The sequence below is a fragment of the Lottia gigantea genome (genome assembly GCF_000327385.1).
Source record: "Lottia gigantea unplaced genomic scaffold LOTGIsca_21, whole genome shotgun sequence".
Lineage (NCBI taxonomy): Eukaryota > Metazoa > Mollusca > Gastropoda > Lottiidae > Lottia > Lottia gigantea.
The window spans coordinates 235,258-253,011 of NW_008708458.1; the positions used below are offsets into that span (position 1 = coordinate 235,258).

The window sequence follows — 17,754 nt, forward strand, 5'->3', positions numbered from 1 at the left end:
AAATATTAAAACAGAACCTAAAAAAACATGTTGTTACTCAGAGTTTCATGCTATGCGATCTTCAGACAACTGACCTAGAACTTATTCTCATGTCTACATTTTGAGACAAATTCGGAAGGTTTGCTTAATGAATTTTTCTTGGGGACGTTAATGATGGAAATTTCTTAAGTTACAGCGTTTGGTTTTATTTGCTTTAGCTCTGCTTATCAATAGACCAAGATATTTTGTAGTTATTATTTTGCTGTTTAAATTGCCAAATGTACTTTGAGAGTTTAGTGGTGTTTTGATATTTTATTAATATTTTATAATGTAGCTGGTAAAACACAAGTCCTCATGCCTCTCAATTTATTTGTTAACTCAGCATCCCTTTTGAAATTTGTTAAAGATGAATTATTTGGCATGATCACAAGAATCTGAGTAATGGAAAATGATCAACATTAAAAAGTATTAATGACTAACCTAATCTTTTTGCTTCTGTCTATGAGCCCACTGCGCCAAGAAATGTGCCTTGTTTTTAAGAAGTTTGTAAACAGTGTTGGGTTTTAAATCGAATATGACTGCCAGTTCTTTATTTGATGGTCTGGGGTATTGTTCAGACATTTCAATTAATTTAACTTTTTGATCTAATGGTAATTCTTTATAATTGCGTGTTGTCAACAAGGCTGAAAAATAAATAAAAATATAGATCATTAACTGATGATTTACTAACTATTATAATCTGAAGTCATTTCTAATGGGGTGGGCACACGACTGGTCTTGGTTTGAGATTTGAGTAAAATCTTGCGTGTGCCCATGCTTCCACAACAAGATTATTGTGGGCCAGACAGGATTTATAATACCAAACAAGTTTGATAATTGTCCCCGATTGTTTTATTGTCTGCAAGACAGACCGTCATCATCCATCATCAGATTCATTTTCCTTTCAAATTACATGCTCTGCACGTGATTATCGACATGGTGGAGAACGACTGTGTGCCCGTGCCAGTCGTTGAAGCGAAAAGCAGCAACTTATTCTTTTCCCACTTACAATATCATGTACAATTCAGAAGCTGTTTACTAAAAACATCCTTAGTCTGAATACTTTAAGAACATAGATGGAGATGGGCATAAACAATGACATTATTAGATGGAAAAACTGTGTCCAGCAGTAGTCAGACAGTTGTGCATAATTTCGATTTTCATGATTGTGATACTGTTATGAGTATCCGAAAACCACATAATATTTTATTGTGTGATGACATGACATGTAACATCAAATTTTACTTTATACTTGCTTTAAATGGGTCTTAACTCATCAAGTGCAGTGAGTGTAAAGGTTGCTTTCCTGCACTGCAAAGAAATGGCACATTACTCTGACACACTTCTAGGACAATTTTTTTGACAGTTTCAGAGTCACACAGGTTGATCTTTTATGAGTATCAACTGACCAATCAGAAATCCCAGTATACTGTAATTCTATTCGTATCTTAAAAACATTTGATGTTCAAAACATCATAACACTTAATCAAATACACATAACAGTATCAAGACTAACAGTATCATGATTTAGATGTTTTTCAATCATTTAAAATTTAAATTCTGATCTGCAGACAAAATTTAAATCTGGTCTTGACCATCAGCTATCAAGTATGACATGACAGACCTTCAAAATTGACACGAGAACCACTGGTGAAAAATGACAAAAACTGTTGTCACTGTCTATAATGGGTACCTCCAGTTTGGCTAGCCTTTTTAAAACTGTAAACAAAACACCCAAATGTAAATGGTTAATAAAACAAATAACACAGTGGATGACCACAATTAAGTACATTTATTATGAAAAACAATTAGTTGTAAATATGAACAGGAAAAAAAAACTTATATATTTCTATCAAAATATCTTAATGTACATGTAATAAACTAACAACACAAAAATTAGCAACACTATTTGTATCATTCATTCTGGGAAACACATTAACAAAACTATAAAACACAATTGGAAAACAATCTTAGCAGAAAAAACAGGATACTAAAAAAATATAGATTGTGTATTCTCTTCTAATATTAAATCAATAATTCTGCAACAGATGCTGTACATCATTTATTCTTAAAAATCATGTGAATGTTGAGTAAATGCTTGTGAATGAGTTATTATAATTATATTCTATATATAAACCACATCCTCTATAAACCTGATTCCTCTGTAAACCTGTAAATTTTGAAAAGTTCCGGCCGAATCACTGTTTAATATATAGGAGGTCCTATCTAAAGCGCAATCCAGCATTGAAATCAAGTCCGAAAGTAGTTAATTAATTAATCTCTTTAAACCAGCACCTTGATTGAAGTTAATCTGTTGACGACATTAAAGATTATCACACTTGCCGTGACCTATTATCAAAGGAAACGATTAATCACTAACTATTCTCTTTTAATATTAATATTAAGTATTTCACTGATAATTTGTGCTCAATACATCAATTATAGAGCGATCTAAAAATACCACTATTAAAATAGTGCTCAATACTTCAATTGTAGAGCTATATAGAAATACCACTGTTAAAAAAGTGTTCAATACATCAATTATAGAATGATATAGAAATACCACCGTTAAAATAGTGCTCAATACATCAATTGTAGAACCATATAGAAATATCACTGTTAAATAGTGTTCAATACATCAATTGTAGAGCTATATAGAAATACCATTGTTAAATAGTGTTCAATACATCAATTGTAGAGCTATATAGAAATACCACTGTTAAATAGTGTTCAATACATCAATTGTAGAGCCATATAGAAATATCACTGTTAAATAGTGTTCAATACATCAATTGTAGAGCTATATAGAAATACCATTGTTAAATAGTGCTCAATACTTCAATTGTAGAGCTATATAGAAATACCACTGTTAAAATAGTGTTCAATACATCAATTATAGAATGATATAGAAATACCACCGTTAAAATAGTGCTCAATACATCAATTGTAGAACCATATAGAAATATCACTGTTAAATAGTGTTCAATACATCAATTGTAGAGCTATATAGAAATACCACTGTTAAATAGTGTTCAATACATCAATTGTAGAGCCATATAGAAATATCACTGTTAAATAGTGTTTAATACATCAATTGTAGAGCCCTATAGAAATATCACTGTTAAAATCGTGCTCAATACATCAATTGTAGAGCCATATAGAAATATCACTGTTAAAATAGTGCTCAATACATTAATTATAGAAGTTTTAAAACAGAAAGCATAGTGTGAAACTCTCAGAAACAACACGATTCAAGTTCTGTTTTAATATTAATATCAAGTATTAATATGATTTAAATTGTTCAACCACAAATCTATTTGCTTTTTCAACTATCAACTGCATCAATAATTTGGCACAGACAGGACGCCATACCTCATCTCTCTTACACTCAACAATTTTGTCGTGAGGGTTTCATGTGATTTAAATCTCAATATTATACAAATCATATGCTACATATTCTGGGAGTATGGAAGCTAAAAGTTTGTGTTTTAAAGGGTTAATCAGATGACCCTTTAAGTTTATTGTAATAATCAGACAGATATTTTTCTTTCTTACTCAAAATACTATAAACTGTTTTTAACTTAGTGTTATATTTTATGGATAACTCTTTAGTTGATGGTCTTGGAGCGCTTTCAGAATCTTGTATCAATCGCACTTTATCTTCCAATGGCAATTCCTTATATTCACGTGTATATGTCAACACTGAAAAATACAAAAATATAAGAAATTCCATGAAATATTTGATACAATTTCTTAAAGCGTGCCATATTAAAAGAATAAATTATATGCAACAAGTTGTCAACAACATATATTTACTAGTTTCAGAGTTTAGTAAGCTCTAAAAATCATATATTCAAAATTTAAATTTCCATACATATGTTAATAATGCATACACAGTCTCAGAAAATGTGCCTCAAGTCCCTTATTAAGTAAAATCCATGAAAAGGATGAAAAATTATCATTTACAAAACTAGCTGTTTGCTATTCTGATAGGTGTGAAAATGAGGGTTATTAGAATCTAAGTTTACATCAGACACCAACACACTCTCCAATTATTGTAGTTATGGTTTTATCGTTGAAGAAATATACTGAATCCAAATTTTATATCTCTGCACGATATTGCATATAAAGATATTCTAAGTACACATGGCCTCAATGACAAATAGAAAAATGTCAATTGTAAATTTAAGTTCAATTGTTAACTGTAGAGCTGACCACTGACAGACATGTATTATGAAGAATATAAAAAGGATTAAATGCAGAGATACTGAAGATCAATGAAAACAAACTGATTCAGCAAGTATGCTATGAATATGGAAAATTCACGGTTGATATATTTCTATTTAAATAATCTGCCATAAATTTGTCTTTTTTTCTCAATATACTATAAACAGTGTGCAGTTTTGTTTGGTATTTTTCTGATAATTCTTTCACTGTTGGTTTGGGGGATCTTTCTGAATCTTGTATCAAGCGCACTTTATCTTCTAATGGTAATTCTTTATATTCTCGTGTACTTCCCAATACTGAAAAATACAAATTTTTCCAAACTTCAGTGAAAGTAGAATCAGAGTATGTATACCAAGACAAGCCTTTCAATGAATTGTCAAGGGCCCTCAGCACTAGGCATTTAAGAACTCAATGAAAAGAAATTCAATTGGAGGGTAGGCCAAATCAGGGCCCCAAAAAGAAATGCCACTGACAAGACATGATTTAAGAATTCTTATTTAATTATCTGAGAATTTGACTGAAATTATTGATGTAATGTAATGATGATTGTGTTTGGTAGTCTGATGGATCTACAGACCCTGTGTACTACTGACTGTGCATGTTGAAGATATATTTCAAGATGGAAGTCCCTCATTCAGTGACACTGATAATCGGGGATAACTGGTTGCACAGCCAATCTTTATCTCTTATATTATATTTTACCTCTGCCAACGACCCAGTTATGGCTAATTTCGTGACCAACGTGGGCAGTCATGATCCCTTTTTAAAACTCGGAATTTATAACCGCCGTGGTGGAAGAAAATCCATCGGCTAAAAAACAAAGAATCTACTTTTCCACAAACCAAGTCTGCTAAAGCTCATGCTAAAGAAGTGAATCTATCTATCCTAAGAGGGACACACCAGTCGCCTCTCACTTCCATTTACCGAGACACTCCATTTTAAATCTTGACTACTTAATAATCAACCAACTCGGCACCAACCCAGATCTAACACAGTCTACAGCCAATAGGCCCTCCATTTAACTCCATTGGATTATCAGATTGCAAACTTTCCAATGGGATCAATGACAAATCTAAACTTGGACACCCCTACTTCTTTCTTTGTTGAAGAAAATAGATAGATCATTTCATTATATATGTCTTCCGGTTAATTTGAGACAGATCAGAGTAAAGTTTCCACAGATGAATATGGTATATTTCAAGAAAGATGTCAAATCTAACATTTTCATTGGCTTCTTCACTTTATTTTGAAAAACAAGCTTAGGGCATCAAAAAATGTATTCACTACCTCAGAAAGCTACAATTAAATAAGCTGGTAATACTTTAGTTACTCCCCAAAAAATCTAACATGAATGCTCATAGCTACAGAGAACTTTGCTTGGCACAAAGGTTCTTTCCTGTTGTCAGATTGCACTAAAATGACACCTGAAATTCATCCTCACTCAAACCTTTATTTCATGATTTTGGGTAGATTTAGCAACAAAAGGGAAATACTATATATTTAGGTGATTTGAAATGTATGCCATGCCATATTCTAGAAAATATTTCAGAAAGAGAAATGAAACAGTTTATAATACAATCTCAGATATTTGGCTCCCCCTCGGACGTAAATTTCAAGTAAAGATATCATAACAGGCACCTGTTCAATATATCTTATCTATTTTTCATAAAATTTTGACGTTTTTCAAAATCAGCCAGGTACTTGTCTTTTTTCCTAACGATATTATACGCAGTTTTAGTTTGGACGTCGAATTCATCTGCTAGTTGACGAATTGATGGTTTAGGATCCTGTTCTGAAGCTTTAATCAATCGAACTTTAGTTTCCAATGGTAATTCTTTGTATTGGCGTGTATTTAACAGAGCTGAAATCATAAAACAGCTAAAATTACTTTATTACTCTTCAACTTACAAATACTTACAAATACGAAGCAACTATAAATAGTTTAAAAGTAAAGCAATATATGTAAAAAAAAGTCCACCAAACTCATTTGGTAATAATTAAATTAAAAATTTCATTATATATAAGTACAATCAATTAAAATAAAGATAAATCCAAAATATGTTTATTATACATTGTTTTAATAATACTAATATTTAGTTTCAATTACAATATTTCTTATTTTAATATTTTGTTATGATCAAATTAAATGTAAAGTATATTATGAATGACAGGAGAGGAGCTCTAGCAGCCAGCTGGTAAAGCAATTATTCAGTTGATATTCCTTTAAAGTTATCTGGAGAGTGGAGGTACAAATAGTTCAACCTTAGAGAACTACATGAAAATGGCTATTTTTCAGATGAACACAAAATATAAGAATATGAAACAATAATGCTGTTTCACAAGTTTCTCCTGTAAATTTAAACATAGTAACTCATCACTGCACTTTAATATGTAACCAATCTGTATAACAGTCTTTCAGTAATACTTACAGTTACAGTCTAAACACTGTACTCATGATAGGATTAATAGGATTAATGTTGTTAGTATATGTATATTTCTCAATGTAAAATTTCAAGTAAATTCTTATCATTAAGTGGCCCTTGCACCATAGCGATCAACAGTTAGATATGGTTGCTAATAAAAACAGTTTCCAACTCAACTCTCATACATCTGAATAATTAATATTTACGCAACTGATAATTGCTATGGGGTGAGGGCGCATTCTTTGTGACACAGGACCCAGTCCTATTCCATAATCATATTAATAAATTGTTTTAAGACAACAAGTACCACATTATATAAATACTTCCTTAGTTAGTTTCCCAAATGAATGCAACTTTAAAACAAAGCTAGACAATCAGACCAAAACCAACACAATTGTCAGGTAGTAAAATAATTCCTATCTGGAATTAGCTGATTTCTGTTGTTATATATATTATATACAGTTTTACGAGAAATACCAAATTCTGCCATAATGACCTTCACTGGAGGTCGTGGGTCAGTTTCCATCATTTCAATAACTTTTAGTTTATCTTCTACAGGCAGTCGTTTACGAACCAAAAATTGCTCTGAAGAAGAAAATTTAAGTCATGTATAAGCTTAGCTATTTTTTTTAATGGTTTTTTAAGATTTTTACTTTACAATAGAGTATTTAACCATTCTGTGTGATAAAAGCTACAGGGTGGGTAAACTTATATATAAGTTTCATATCATTATCATTCATTGTCCTCCTGGGCTGAATGTTAGACAGGACCATGACCACTTCTAAAGAGTTTATTATTATTACAATCTTATCTTGTCTTATATTAAATAAAACAATAGAATATATAATAAAATATCCTTCTTTAAACCAAGTTGGCACAAAAAAAACTATTCTTGTTTTGTTCCCTTGAATATTATAAGAATGTGAAATCAGACAAACTTCAGATATATAAACTTTTAAGTCCTTTAAAATACAGAGTGTGATTTGAGAAGAACGAAAATTCACTTACTCTATATATTAGTGTCAGAAGTATTTAGTGATATATGCATGGATTTATAATGTTGTCTTCTGTTTAATATATTGTAGACTGTTTTACGTCCAATACCATATTTATTTGATAATTCCAAAGTCGACGGCCTTAAAGAACTCTCAAATTCTTCAATTAACTTGATCTTTGAATCTAGAGACAGCTCATTATATTGACGGCAACTTAAAATCTGAACTGGCCTATCTGAAATTTAAACAAAATTTATTTCAGTTTACCAAAGTTTTGTGTGTAAAGTCTACAGTAAAAATATATTTTTTGTTATGAAATCACAGAAACATTTATAAAATACCTCATTAAAAAAAATAAGCATGCAATCAAGTTAAAATAGAAGAAATGAATATTATACACAGTTACTACCTTCTGTATAGTATACCCTACTCATCAAACTATTGGTCCACTCTCACCTTATCATCTACTAGTACACGTTCTTCACTATTCTATAACCCATCTTAAAGAATTGTTGTTTGAGTGGTACCTTACACATAAAAACATAAGATTTTGGATTATCAAGACCAGAATGCAGAAGTCTAAGAATTGAATGTGACAATTACTTCAGACTTTCAATAGCAAATATGGCGTGTTCCAAAAAAGAATTTGTTACAACACTGTCTTTAGCTTTGCCCTCTTGTCATTTGCTCTATAATGTTAAAAAATAGTTTATTTTCATTGCAGATTTAATCTCAATATATCTTTTGGAAAGCTGTAGTATAAAGAGCTTATTTCATTGATTCAGTAATGAAGTTTCTGGCAAAATATACGCTATACATGTACTTACAAGAAGCTTATCTGTTCAATTTTTCAAGAAACCACAAAATTTAGAATCTGTCCTGCAATCTGAAAGTTTTTCTAGCTGCTGAGCAGATTTTAGATTGAGCTAAGTTCACAAATTCATCAACAGGTACCAGATTTTATGGGAGACAACCCTTTGAGCCTTAATTTTGATAACAACATTAATCTTTTGATCTAAATCTTTTATTAAGGAAGTAACACAGTAATTTAGTAATATTTCTACTCATATATTTTAATGTTATAAACTATATAATACACTATACACATTACAAATTATATTTGTAACATTGAAATTAAGTGTGGTTTGATCTTTCTACAGTATGAGAAGTAACAGGAACCTTTATAAGTTTTAGCTTAAAGGTTTAAATTAGTTTGTCAGAGTTTTAGTATTCAACTATGTAGATTCACAAAAAAAAAATATTGCCTGAAAAAGATTTCTTCTTTCAATCACTATCTCATATTCCCATGTTAAATGATCTCTCGTACAAAGGGAAATAATTAGCAACAAGGATGTTTTCATGATTTTACAATCTCCAATCCTCCCATAAAACTTTCATATAAACAAAAATATCACAAACATCACATTGTAAATAATTATAAATAACTAAATCAAGAAATGTGCTCCAACTTGATACCTTCAAGTTCAATGGATCAAGAAAAAAAAACCAAAACATTTTCTGGCTTTGTTTCCAGCCTTGCATTAATTAGTCCAATATTAACATTTTTTGTTTGTTAAGAAAACTGCTTGTCCTACCCCTTTGATAACCTATTCATTGACTCATTCTAGGATGTAAAACACCACAATATGTTTTACTAGAGTAACTCTGAGCAAATGCACAAGAAACATACTTAATAAATTTATAATTATAACTATATTCAGGTCAGTTTCAATTTGCTCAGGTTATTACAACATACTATCATCACTTATCACATCACTGAATATTCATTGAAAAATAAACATTAATAGTTAATAATTTTAATACAGAATATGTATGATCTTTGAAGTTATTTCTCATTAATTATTAACTATTGATAAAATATTGCATCTTGTCAAAAAACGAAATCAAAGGAAATCCACTCAAAGATAATTTTGATATTGTTGTTACTGTCACTGTCAAAGGCCATGTAGGAACCACTATTTGAAAAAAAAAATATTGAATTTTGCACAATTTGTGTGTTAATTTCGAATAAAAATTAAAATTTCAATCTATGTAACTCAATCTACTTCAGGTTGAACAGAAAATTCCTTTTTATTATATTTATTACGATACATTTGTTTATATTCATCTTTACGTTTCAATATCCTAGACACTGTTCTGGTAGAGATTTTATATTTCAAAGCCAACTCATCAATTTTAGGTGGATTATATCCCTCTCTCTCATCAATCAGTTGGATTTTCTCTTCAATACTCATTTCTTTCTTGTTAAACAAGTCTGAAATTGAAAGGTTTGAATTCAGTTCAGAAGTTTTAACATGATATTACAGAGTATAAAGAAATATCAAGCAGTATTAAAGATCTGTGTTAAAGATCTAAGGTTAGTCCTATACTATTATAGAAAGTAATTACTTGTATTATGTATACTTTTAGATAAATATGGACTTCTAACTCAATTTTTAGTGTTCTATTTGTTTTCATTATAAAATACCAATTTTTTAATCTACATATAGCTATCTTATCAGTTTAGATAATTGATTAATTATTTGTCAATGTAAGAATCTGAACATTGAAAATGTGATGCGATTTGATTGTTTGACTAAGTGTAAATAAACAAACCATCATTTTTTCATACTATAACAAAGGGCAAATCTAAAAGATACCGTAATTTCAAAACAAACTACACAACTAACAAAAGTCCTATGCCATACAATAGAATATTAACAGTTCTCATTATAAGTATCATATACAAACAAACTGCAATGCAAACAAATTCAATAACTAACAAATTCAATAATCAACAAATTACAACACCAACAGTTAATTAAACATGAAATAAATCTTCTGCAACAAATCCAAACTGTCATTTGCTATCTGTATCCTGATATAATTTCCTATATTCATCCTTCCTTTTAAGAATTCTATTAACGGTACGTTGATGTATATTATATTTTAAAGCGAGCCACGCTTGAGTCGGATGTGGATATTTCTCTCGTTCCTCAATTAACTTAACTTTATCAGCCAATGACAACTCTGTATACTTCTGGGTTTGGAAAATATCTGAAGTAAAAAACAACCAGATAAGAATTTTTGTTTAATCTGACTAATTGCTAAAATACTCCAGAAATAATGATACTATACTTATTATTAAGGACTAACTTGAATTACAAATTGCCCATGGATTCTATGCTCTTTACTTTAAAATGTATCTTTGTTTCAAAATAAACCAGTTTCACAGATTTTCCACATACATGTAATTTAGAGTAAAATCTTTGGAATAAGAACTGAGGTTGTTAATTTAATTCCTCTACATGTCAACAGATGGATAAACATGGATTCTTCTCTTTTCATATTAACTATTTACATCCAACAACATCAATAATATTCTAAGCAATGGGCTATTTGCATTGCTTGTAACCCTGTCAACTATGAAGACAAATTTGACCCTACTTCCTCAGTCCAAGCCAAGCTCAGTAGCGAGACCTTGACTTCACATGTGTAACTCTCTTAAAAAATCTCTATGGACCAAACTTCATTGTTAACATTACAACACACTATTATGCTTGTAAATCCCTATTAATGCTATTTACATTAAAAAAAATGTCTTTCTATTCAACATCATTGACTTTCTTCTTGATATTGTTTCTTATGGAAGTCTCTCTTTTTAATAATTCTATGAACTGTACATCGGTGAATGCCATATTTTAAAGCGAGATTATTTATTCCTATATTTGGATCGTTTTCCCAATCTTCTATCAACTCTATCTTTTCTGATAATTGTAACAATTTATAACTTTTAGTCTTCTCAAATAAATCTGAAGAAAAAATAACCAAAAATAAAATAAGAATATGTCTTTATTTTGATAACTGTATTTAACAATATCTACATATATAATAATTATTACACATACAAATAACTGATGTTAGTTTTCATGAAATAAAAGCTAAGTGGATTGTCTTATCCACAAAAATCACTTATCATATTTAGTATGATTAGATAGTCAGATAACATCATTTCAAATATATTCTATACTAAGAAATTAACCATAAATAACACTAAGGTAAGGCACTGTAGATATAATTATGGAATAGAAAAGACAGATCTGGATTGTCATATCATATGAAAAAGATAAAAAAAAAAGACTAACAATTGAAACTGCAAGATAATTAAAACAGTTTAACAATACATTGGTAGCAGTAAAGGAACTATTCATATGAGGGAGTATATCAATTATAAATTAGAAATCAATTTTGGACTATAGCCATCTTATATGAATGCTTTGATTGTAATCTAGTTTTGAAAACTATTATCACTGAACTCAGCTTGTAAACTTTCATCTTTTTAAACAGGTTATAAATTACAATATTCTAACACCCCAATTCCCAACTGAGACTAGGGTGTAGCCAAACTGGTGTGAAGGCTGAAAAAGGTTGGGAACCACTGTTCTAAAATTTAAGAAAAGCTGTGAATGAAACACCTGTCAATGTAGGTATAACTGATCTGATCAGTATCTTAAAGTGTTTGTAAGGTGATATGGATTGAAAACCAAAAACACAGACAGGCTGGTCGTGGCATCAGAATTGTTCTCACTTTGGGGAGATTCGACTCCATAGCACCTAGTTTATTCCAAGTTCTTCATGTTTGCAAGATAAACGGTATGCTTCTTGAATACGCTCTCTATCTCTTACTATTCTATTGACTGTTCGTACGTGAATACCATATTTAGATGCAAGAATTGTCCGCGATGGATTTTGATTCCAATCTTCTATTAATTGAACTTTTTCAGCTAATGATAAATGAACACGTGTAGTTAACTTCTCAAGATCCCAATCATCTGAAGAAAAAAAAAATTAAATTGAATTTTGAGATGAATTTTGACTGTTAAAAACTTGTCTTACACAAAGATTGTCAAAAAATTGCTTGGTTTACATCAGATTTTAATATAAAGGGAAATAACCAAAGAAAGAAAGAAAGAAAGTACTATATTTTACAAGGATAACAACCAGCTGGTCCTTGGCCAAATCTCTTGGTATTGATCTTTCTCGAATTATCTGTATAACACGAACAGCCATTTACAGCTAGGCTGACTGGTACAACGCGTGAAGATGGCTTCTTCAAGGATTTTACTTTTATACGCCTACCGAGATTAGAATAGTACACAACCACCATTTGTTCGATGTAACTAAGCATGTAAAGATCCTTCACTCTAACCCAATGTGCAATAAAAAGTCAAAACACACCGTTATGTGCAATTTAAAGAATTTTTTGGAAATTGTTAAAATAATATATCCTGCTTTATTTACAATTTTACGTCTTTTTGCCATACGATTTGCTTAAATAAAATGCTTTTTAAACCAAGAAAATTGGCAAAGAATGTTCCATCAACTGTCAAAATGTCTGGAATGGTGAAGAAACAACCATGTTTACCAGTAAAATATATTTTTAAAATTGTTTATCCTTGTATTTCAAATATTCTTCTTTCAAGCGTTCTTTATCTTTTAAAATTCTATTGACGGTACGCTCATGGACATTATATCGTAAGGCAAGAGTTGCTAGCAGTGGACGTGGTTTTTGAGACCAATCTTCTATTAACCTAACTTTATCATCTAATGTTAGATGTACTCGTTGACGTTTCACCCCACACGCTTCCCAAACACCTGAAGAAAAAATTACTAAAATCAAATTTCCAAGTTTAAGGATCAAAAGATATCAGAGAAATAGTAGTGAATATACTTCTGAGGTGTATTACATAAAAGTTTATTTGTGTTGCTATGTTATGGTAAAAATGGAATATCAAATTCATTTAAATTTATGATTATGTGATAAAGGTATTTCACAAGGCGTTTGCATATGAGACCAAGAGAATGTCAGCCTAATTTTGCAGTAGAGTATGTTGCCTTTTCATATTTATGGTAATATTTACAAGGATATCAAACTTGGTGTCCCTCAAAAATAATAACTTTTGTCTCGTACGCCAATTTATAAATGGTATATTCCACATGTACAAGATACTTTGCAATATAAGAGATTTGAGGAATGAGAGCTGAGTACTACTGGTACTATATTATGGAATGATCATAATCCATCCTTCAATATATACAATCATAAACAATTTATATTTACATATTTTTATAGAACAATGCCAGCAGCATAGTGTACAATGCTTCTAATTAAATCAAGTGTTCAAATATAGAGGTAGGCATGTTAACTCGATATTTTCAGGAACAGAGATTGAGGGTTCTAATATGGGTACAATTTTGTTTTCATATTCTGCATCTTATATAATAATTGACTATTGATTCTATTGTAACTGAGGATTACAGAGTGAATAACTTCTTGGAAGTAATAACAATTCAAATGTGTTTAAATGCTGAATGGCAGAAAAACTGCATGCCAGACTTCAATTCTGAAAAATCATTAATAGCCGAAATTCTTTGGTATATTTAGACGGCAATGTTCTTTCAAGTTTTGTTGTGATGTTACTCATCTGTAACAATTGATAGTTTCACAATTTTTTCCCCACAAATTGACAAAGAATAGCATTGAAACTGCACACGTCATAGAAAAAAGGCGGAAAGTCTCGGCACCAAATGAACTATAAAATAAGGTATGAAAATAGAAACATGTTTTTGTTTAAGAGCATTGGGCCAGCTAGCATGTATAGTATCCTCTCCTTGAACATGTTCAATTGGTTTCTTGGTTTCTATCAAAATTTAACTTCACAATATAGAATCCTATTTCTAGTTTTGTTTTCCCTGTTCAAATTTGTCTATCAACTCTTTTCTTCTTTTAAATATTCGGAACACTGTACTCTCGGATACTTCATACTTGGAACATAATTCATGAACAGTCATTGGACGACTTGACTCTCTGTCTTGTATCAAAGCCACTTTTTCTTTCAATGTTAATTGTTTATACTTCTGAGTTGACAACAGACCTGAAAAGTAAAATCTTAAATGTTACTTTTCAGGTTATATCAATCAGAAGATTTATCCATTTTCAAAATAATTTTTAGTTTGGTATTCCTTCTCAACATTTAATTATGAACAGCAAATTCTTTTTTTCATGATGAGAAACTATGTCCCTAAGTTGATTTTAAAGTTTGATGAACATTATGGTTAATTGATCTAAAATAGAAGAATATTACATTGAGCATGCCTTGCCTATTGTAACAAGAGGTTCATAATAAATGAAGTTTTGGTACGGGCATCATTATTACCATGTATCTTATTGTTATCACACAAATATTGACAAATTTAATTCTTCTTCATATTTTGCTTTCAGTATGTCTTTATTCTTCCAGATTCTAAACACTGTACTCTCAGACACCTTGTATTTTTTGATAAGTTCAGGTACTGCTATCACAGGATTAGCTTCCCTTTCCAGAATCATGTCAATTTTCTCTTTCAATGATAAATGATTGTATTTTAAAGTTGGTGTAAAACCTGAAAAGTAAAATATCATCAGTTACTTTTCAGGTTATTACAGCATCTTAACAGTGTGTTTAAGGAAAAGAGGCTTAAATTATGCCAACAAAACGAAATAGAATCTTAGATCTTGCATTCCGGCTGAATTAGAAGCAAAACACCCTTGTATAGTGAAATGTCTCTCTTTCTCAACTTCCAAATGGATCTATAACATTTTGTGTATCACAAGGCTTTGATTTATTATTCCAACAAAATGACTATACTTTTTGATATGTCAGTCAAAACAAACTACATCACTGAAAGAGAGAAATCATGTTAAATTTCTAAACTTTCATATGTGAAAATTGTCTAGTTAGTGTCAGTTTGTCATAACATATCCGAGCACTAATTGTGTTCTAATTTAAACATTAACATTTGTATATTGTGTTAAATGTTATTCTATATTATTAACAAGACTGAATATTGATTTTTACAAGCACGTAAGTACACATAACACATCAAAAATATATATACATATATATTACATTTTAAATAAACCAGGCATTGAGTTACTGACACACAGACCTTCAAACTGTCAATTTTATAAACGAAAGTTAAAAATCTAGTGTGTTTTATTCAAAGCAAAACGAAAACTACTAAAACAGACTGGCAGTACATGAAATTGTAAGCTATGATATGCAACTTTGTTTTTTTGGTAATGATCCAATCAAATTTAGAATAATTCTCAAAGACAGTCCTGTCATTTTAATCAAGAAACTCATATCCTTAATCTAAGTCAATGGATCAAATGTTTTTATCACGATTACTTTTCATCTGTCTAAGTTCATCTTTGCGACGAAGGACACGTTTAACGGTGCTTTCTGATACGTCATATTTTAAACTGAGTTGTCGTAAAGTAGGAGAGGGTTGGACTTCTCTGTCTTCTATTAATTTTATCTTCTCATCAAGACTCAGTTCTTTATGCTTTTGAGTATAGAGTAAATCTGAAACTAACAATGAACAAAGTCAGTGTTTTTAAATTTGTTTTATTGAGATACACATAATGGATAATTTTACATAATCATTGATTAACACATTTTAAAGGGACAAGTAGGCCATTTTTTTATACCAATTTTAGTTTAGTCTTTTTTTTTTTAGCTGAGCTCACCGTCGAAATTTGAGCCTTCAAATCCATGTGTGTTTAGAATTATATGAGTTTGAAATTAAAGATACTCTGTGATATATATAAAAGACATATAGAAAGAGTGAGTAAAATTCATAGTTTGAAGTATTTTTAAAGGAATTAAGACATATTAGTACATTTCTAGTACTTCTGAAAACTATTTACATATATTCAAGACTAAAATCAGCCCCCCAAAATGGCCCACCTGTCCCTTATACTGAGGGCCGTTTCTTTCCAACATATCAAAATAATGTAATATTTCATTACACTAAGAACTAACTTGTACCTTTACCCAATAATAAACATAACACACTTTTAAGCTTTTTTTACTAACAACTTTTACAGATATAATCGAAGAAACAGTCACTCATTTTTATTGAATACCTTACTTCGACTTTCAATACCATCCATGATATAGATGAAAGGAGCAAGCTACTCAACTATACAACTACAGCAATATCCTATAAACTTTCTTACTAAATCTTAAATGTTTTATCTTTAATATTCAATCAAGTTTATGTCAACCTCTGATGATGAAGTGTTTTAACAGTTTGATTGTTCAATCACTAAAATTGGTTTAAAGTTGCTGCATCAACTGATCTTTGAAATACTGGACCTTAGTTAAATAAATCGAACATAAATGGTACAAGAAAAAGATTGAAATTTTGCATTCCAATAATGTTTATTTGTGCTTCAGACGTTCCGCAGAAACTGCAGAATTCCATTCACTCTGTTCATTATACATCTGTAATATTTTATTTTTATTTTTAATAATTAAATACACTGTTCTTTCTGAAACTCCATATTGACTCATTAAATCTTTGACTTTATCAGTCGTTTTCTTATCAGAATTTTCAAATTCATTGAGAATTTTAATTTTGGTTCCTAGACTAATACGAGGTTTACTATAATTCATTTGTTGATATCTTGAAAAAAGTTCCTCTTGATTCCATTGTAAACCGTCTGAAATTCAAAATAAATGATTCTTTAGTATCTATTTTTATTATAATGAATTTGAGTAAGGCTTTAGTACTGAGCATCATTTTCTTATAAATGTAAAAAATGTAGCAATTGATAATGAGGTTCTGTAATGACATGCAGAGGATTTATATTATGTGGATGGTGATAAGAGTCAACACAGTCATACATGCCTCCATTCAGCAAGAAACTTCCAAACTAATGTTTAACGCTAGTGTTAAGTTCTTTCCTTGAATTTTATCCCGCCACTGCCCAAAAATATATCAGTTGTAATTGTCATCTCTAAGAACAAACATGGAAGTCTGAACTAACACAAGACACAAGAGAACAATGTTCATCATCTCCTAGAAGAATTACTGCCACCTTATTTCCCATGATGTTAAAGAAGGAATCATATGTTGTATTTTAAGTCCAATGTTATGTGTTTTGTTTTGCAAGTTTTTCATTATAAATCTGAATAAGTCTATTCTTCTTTTTGATTATTAAATACACAGTTCTTTTAGAAACCCCAAATTCATTCATTAAA

General features: G+C 30.2%; 3 protein-coding genes across 3 annotated transcripts; all 3 read right to left on the reverse strand.

Moving 5' to 3' along the window:
- Positions 1 to 459: 459 nt before the first annotated feature.
- Positions 460 to 4,999, reverse strand: LOTGIDRAFT_159557 (hypothetical protein; the record flags this gene model as incomplete). The annotated part of the gene is made up of 4 exons (XM_009054068.1): positions 460 to 662; positions 3,574 to 3,720; positions 4,404 to 4,541; positions 4,948 to 4,999. The coding sequence occupies 4 exons, from the start codon at positions 4,997 to 4,999 to the stop codon at positions 460 to 462; spliced, it is 540 nt and encodes a 179-aa protein (XP_009052316.1).
- Positions 5,000 to 5,897: 898 nt separating this feature from the next.
- On the reverse strand, positions 5,898 to 12,733 carry LOTGIDRAFT_159558 (hypothetical protein; the record flags this gene model as incomplete). Its single annotated transcript, XM_009054069.1, has 7 exons — positions 5,898 to 6,106; positions 7,146 to 7,253; positions 7,764 to 7,898; positions 9,798 to 9,938; positions 11,287 to 11,475; positions 12,379 to 12,495; positions 12,643 to 12,733. 7 exons carry the CDS (start codon positions 12,731 to 12,733, stop codon positions 5,898 to 5,900), a joined length of 990 nt encoding a protein of 329 aa, XP_009052317.1.
- Positions 12,734 to 13,103: 370 nt separating this feature from the next.
- On the reverse strand, positions 13,104 to 16,661 carry LOTGIDRAFT_159559 (hypothetical protein; the record flags this gene model as incomplete). Its single annotated transcript, XM_009054070.1, has 5 exons — positions 13,104 to 13,318; positions 14,473 to 14,598; positions 14,981 to 15,106; positions 15,895 to 16,071; positions 16,640 to 16,661. 5 exons carry the CDS (start codon positions 16,659 to 16,661, stop codon positions 13,104 to 13,106), a joined length of 666 nt encoding a protein of 221 aa, XP_009052318.1.
- Between the last annotated feature and the right edge of the window lie 1,093 nt (positions 16,662 to 17,754).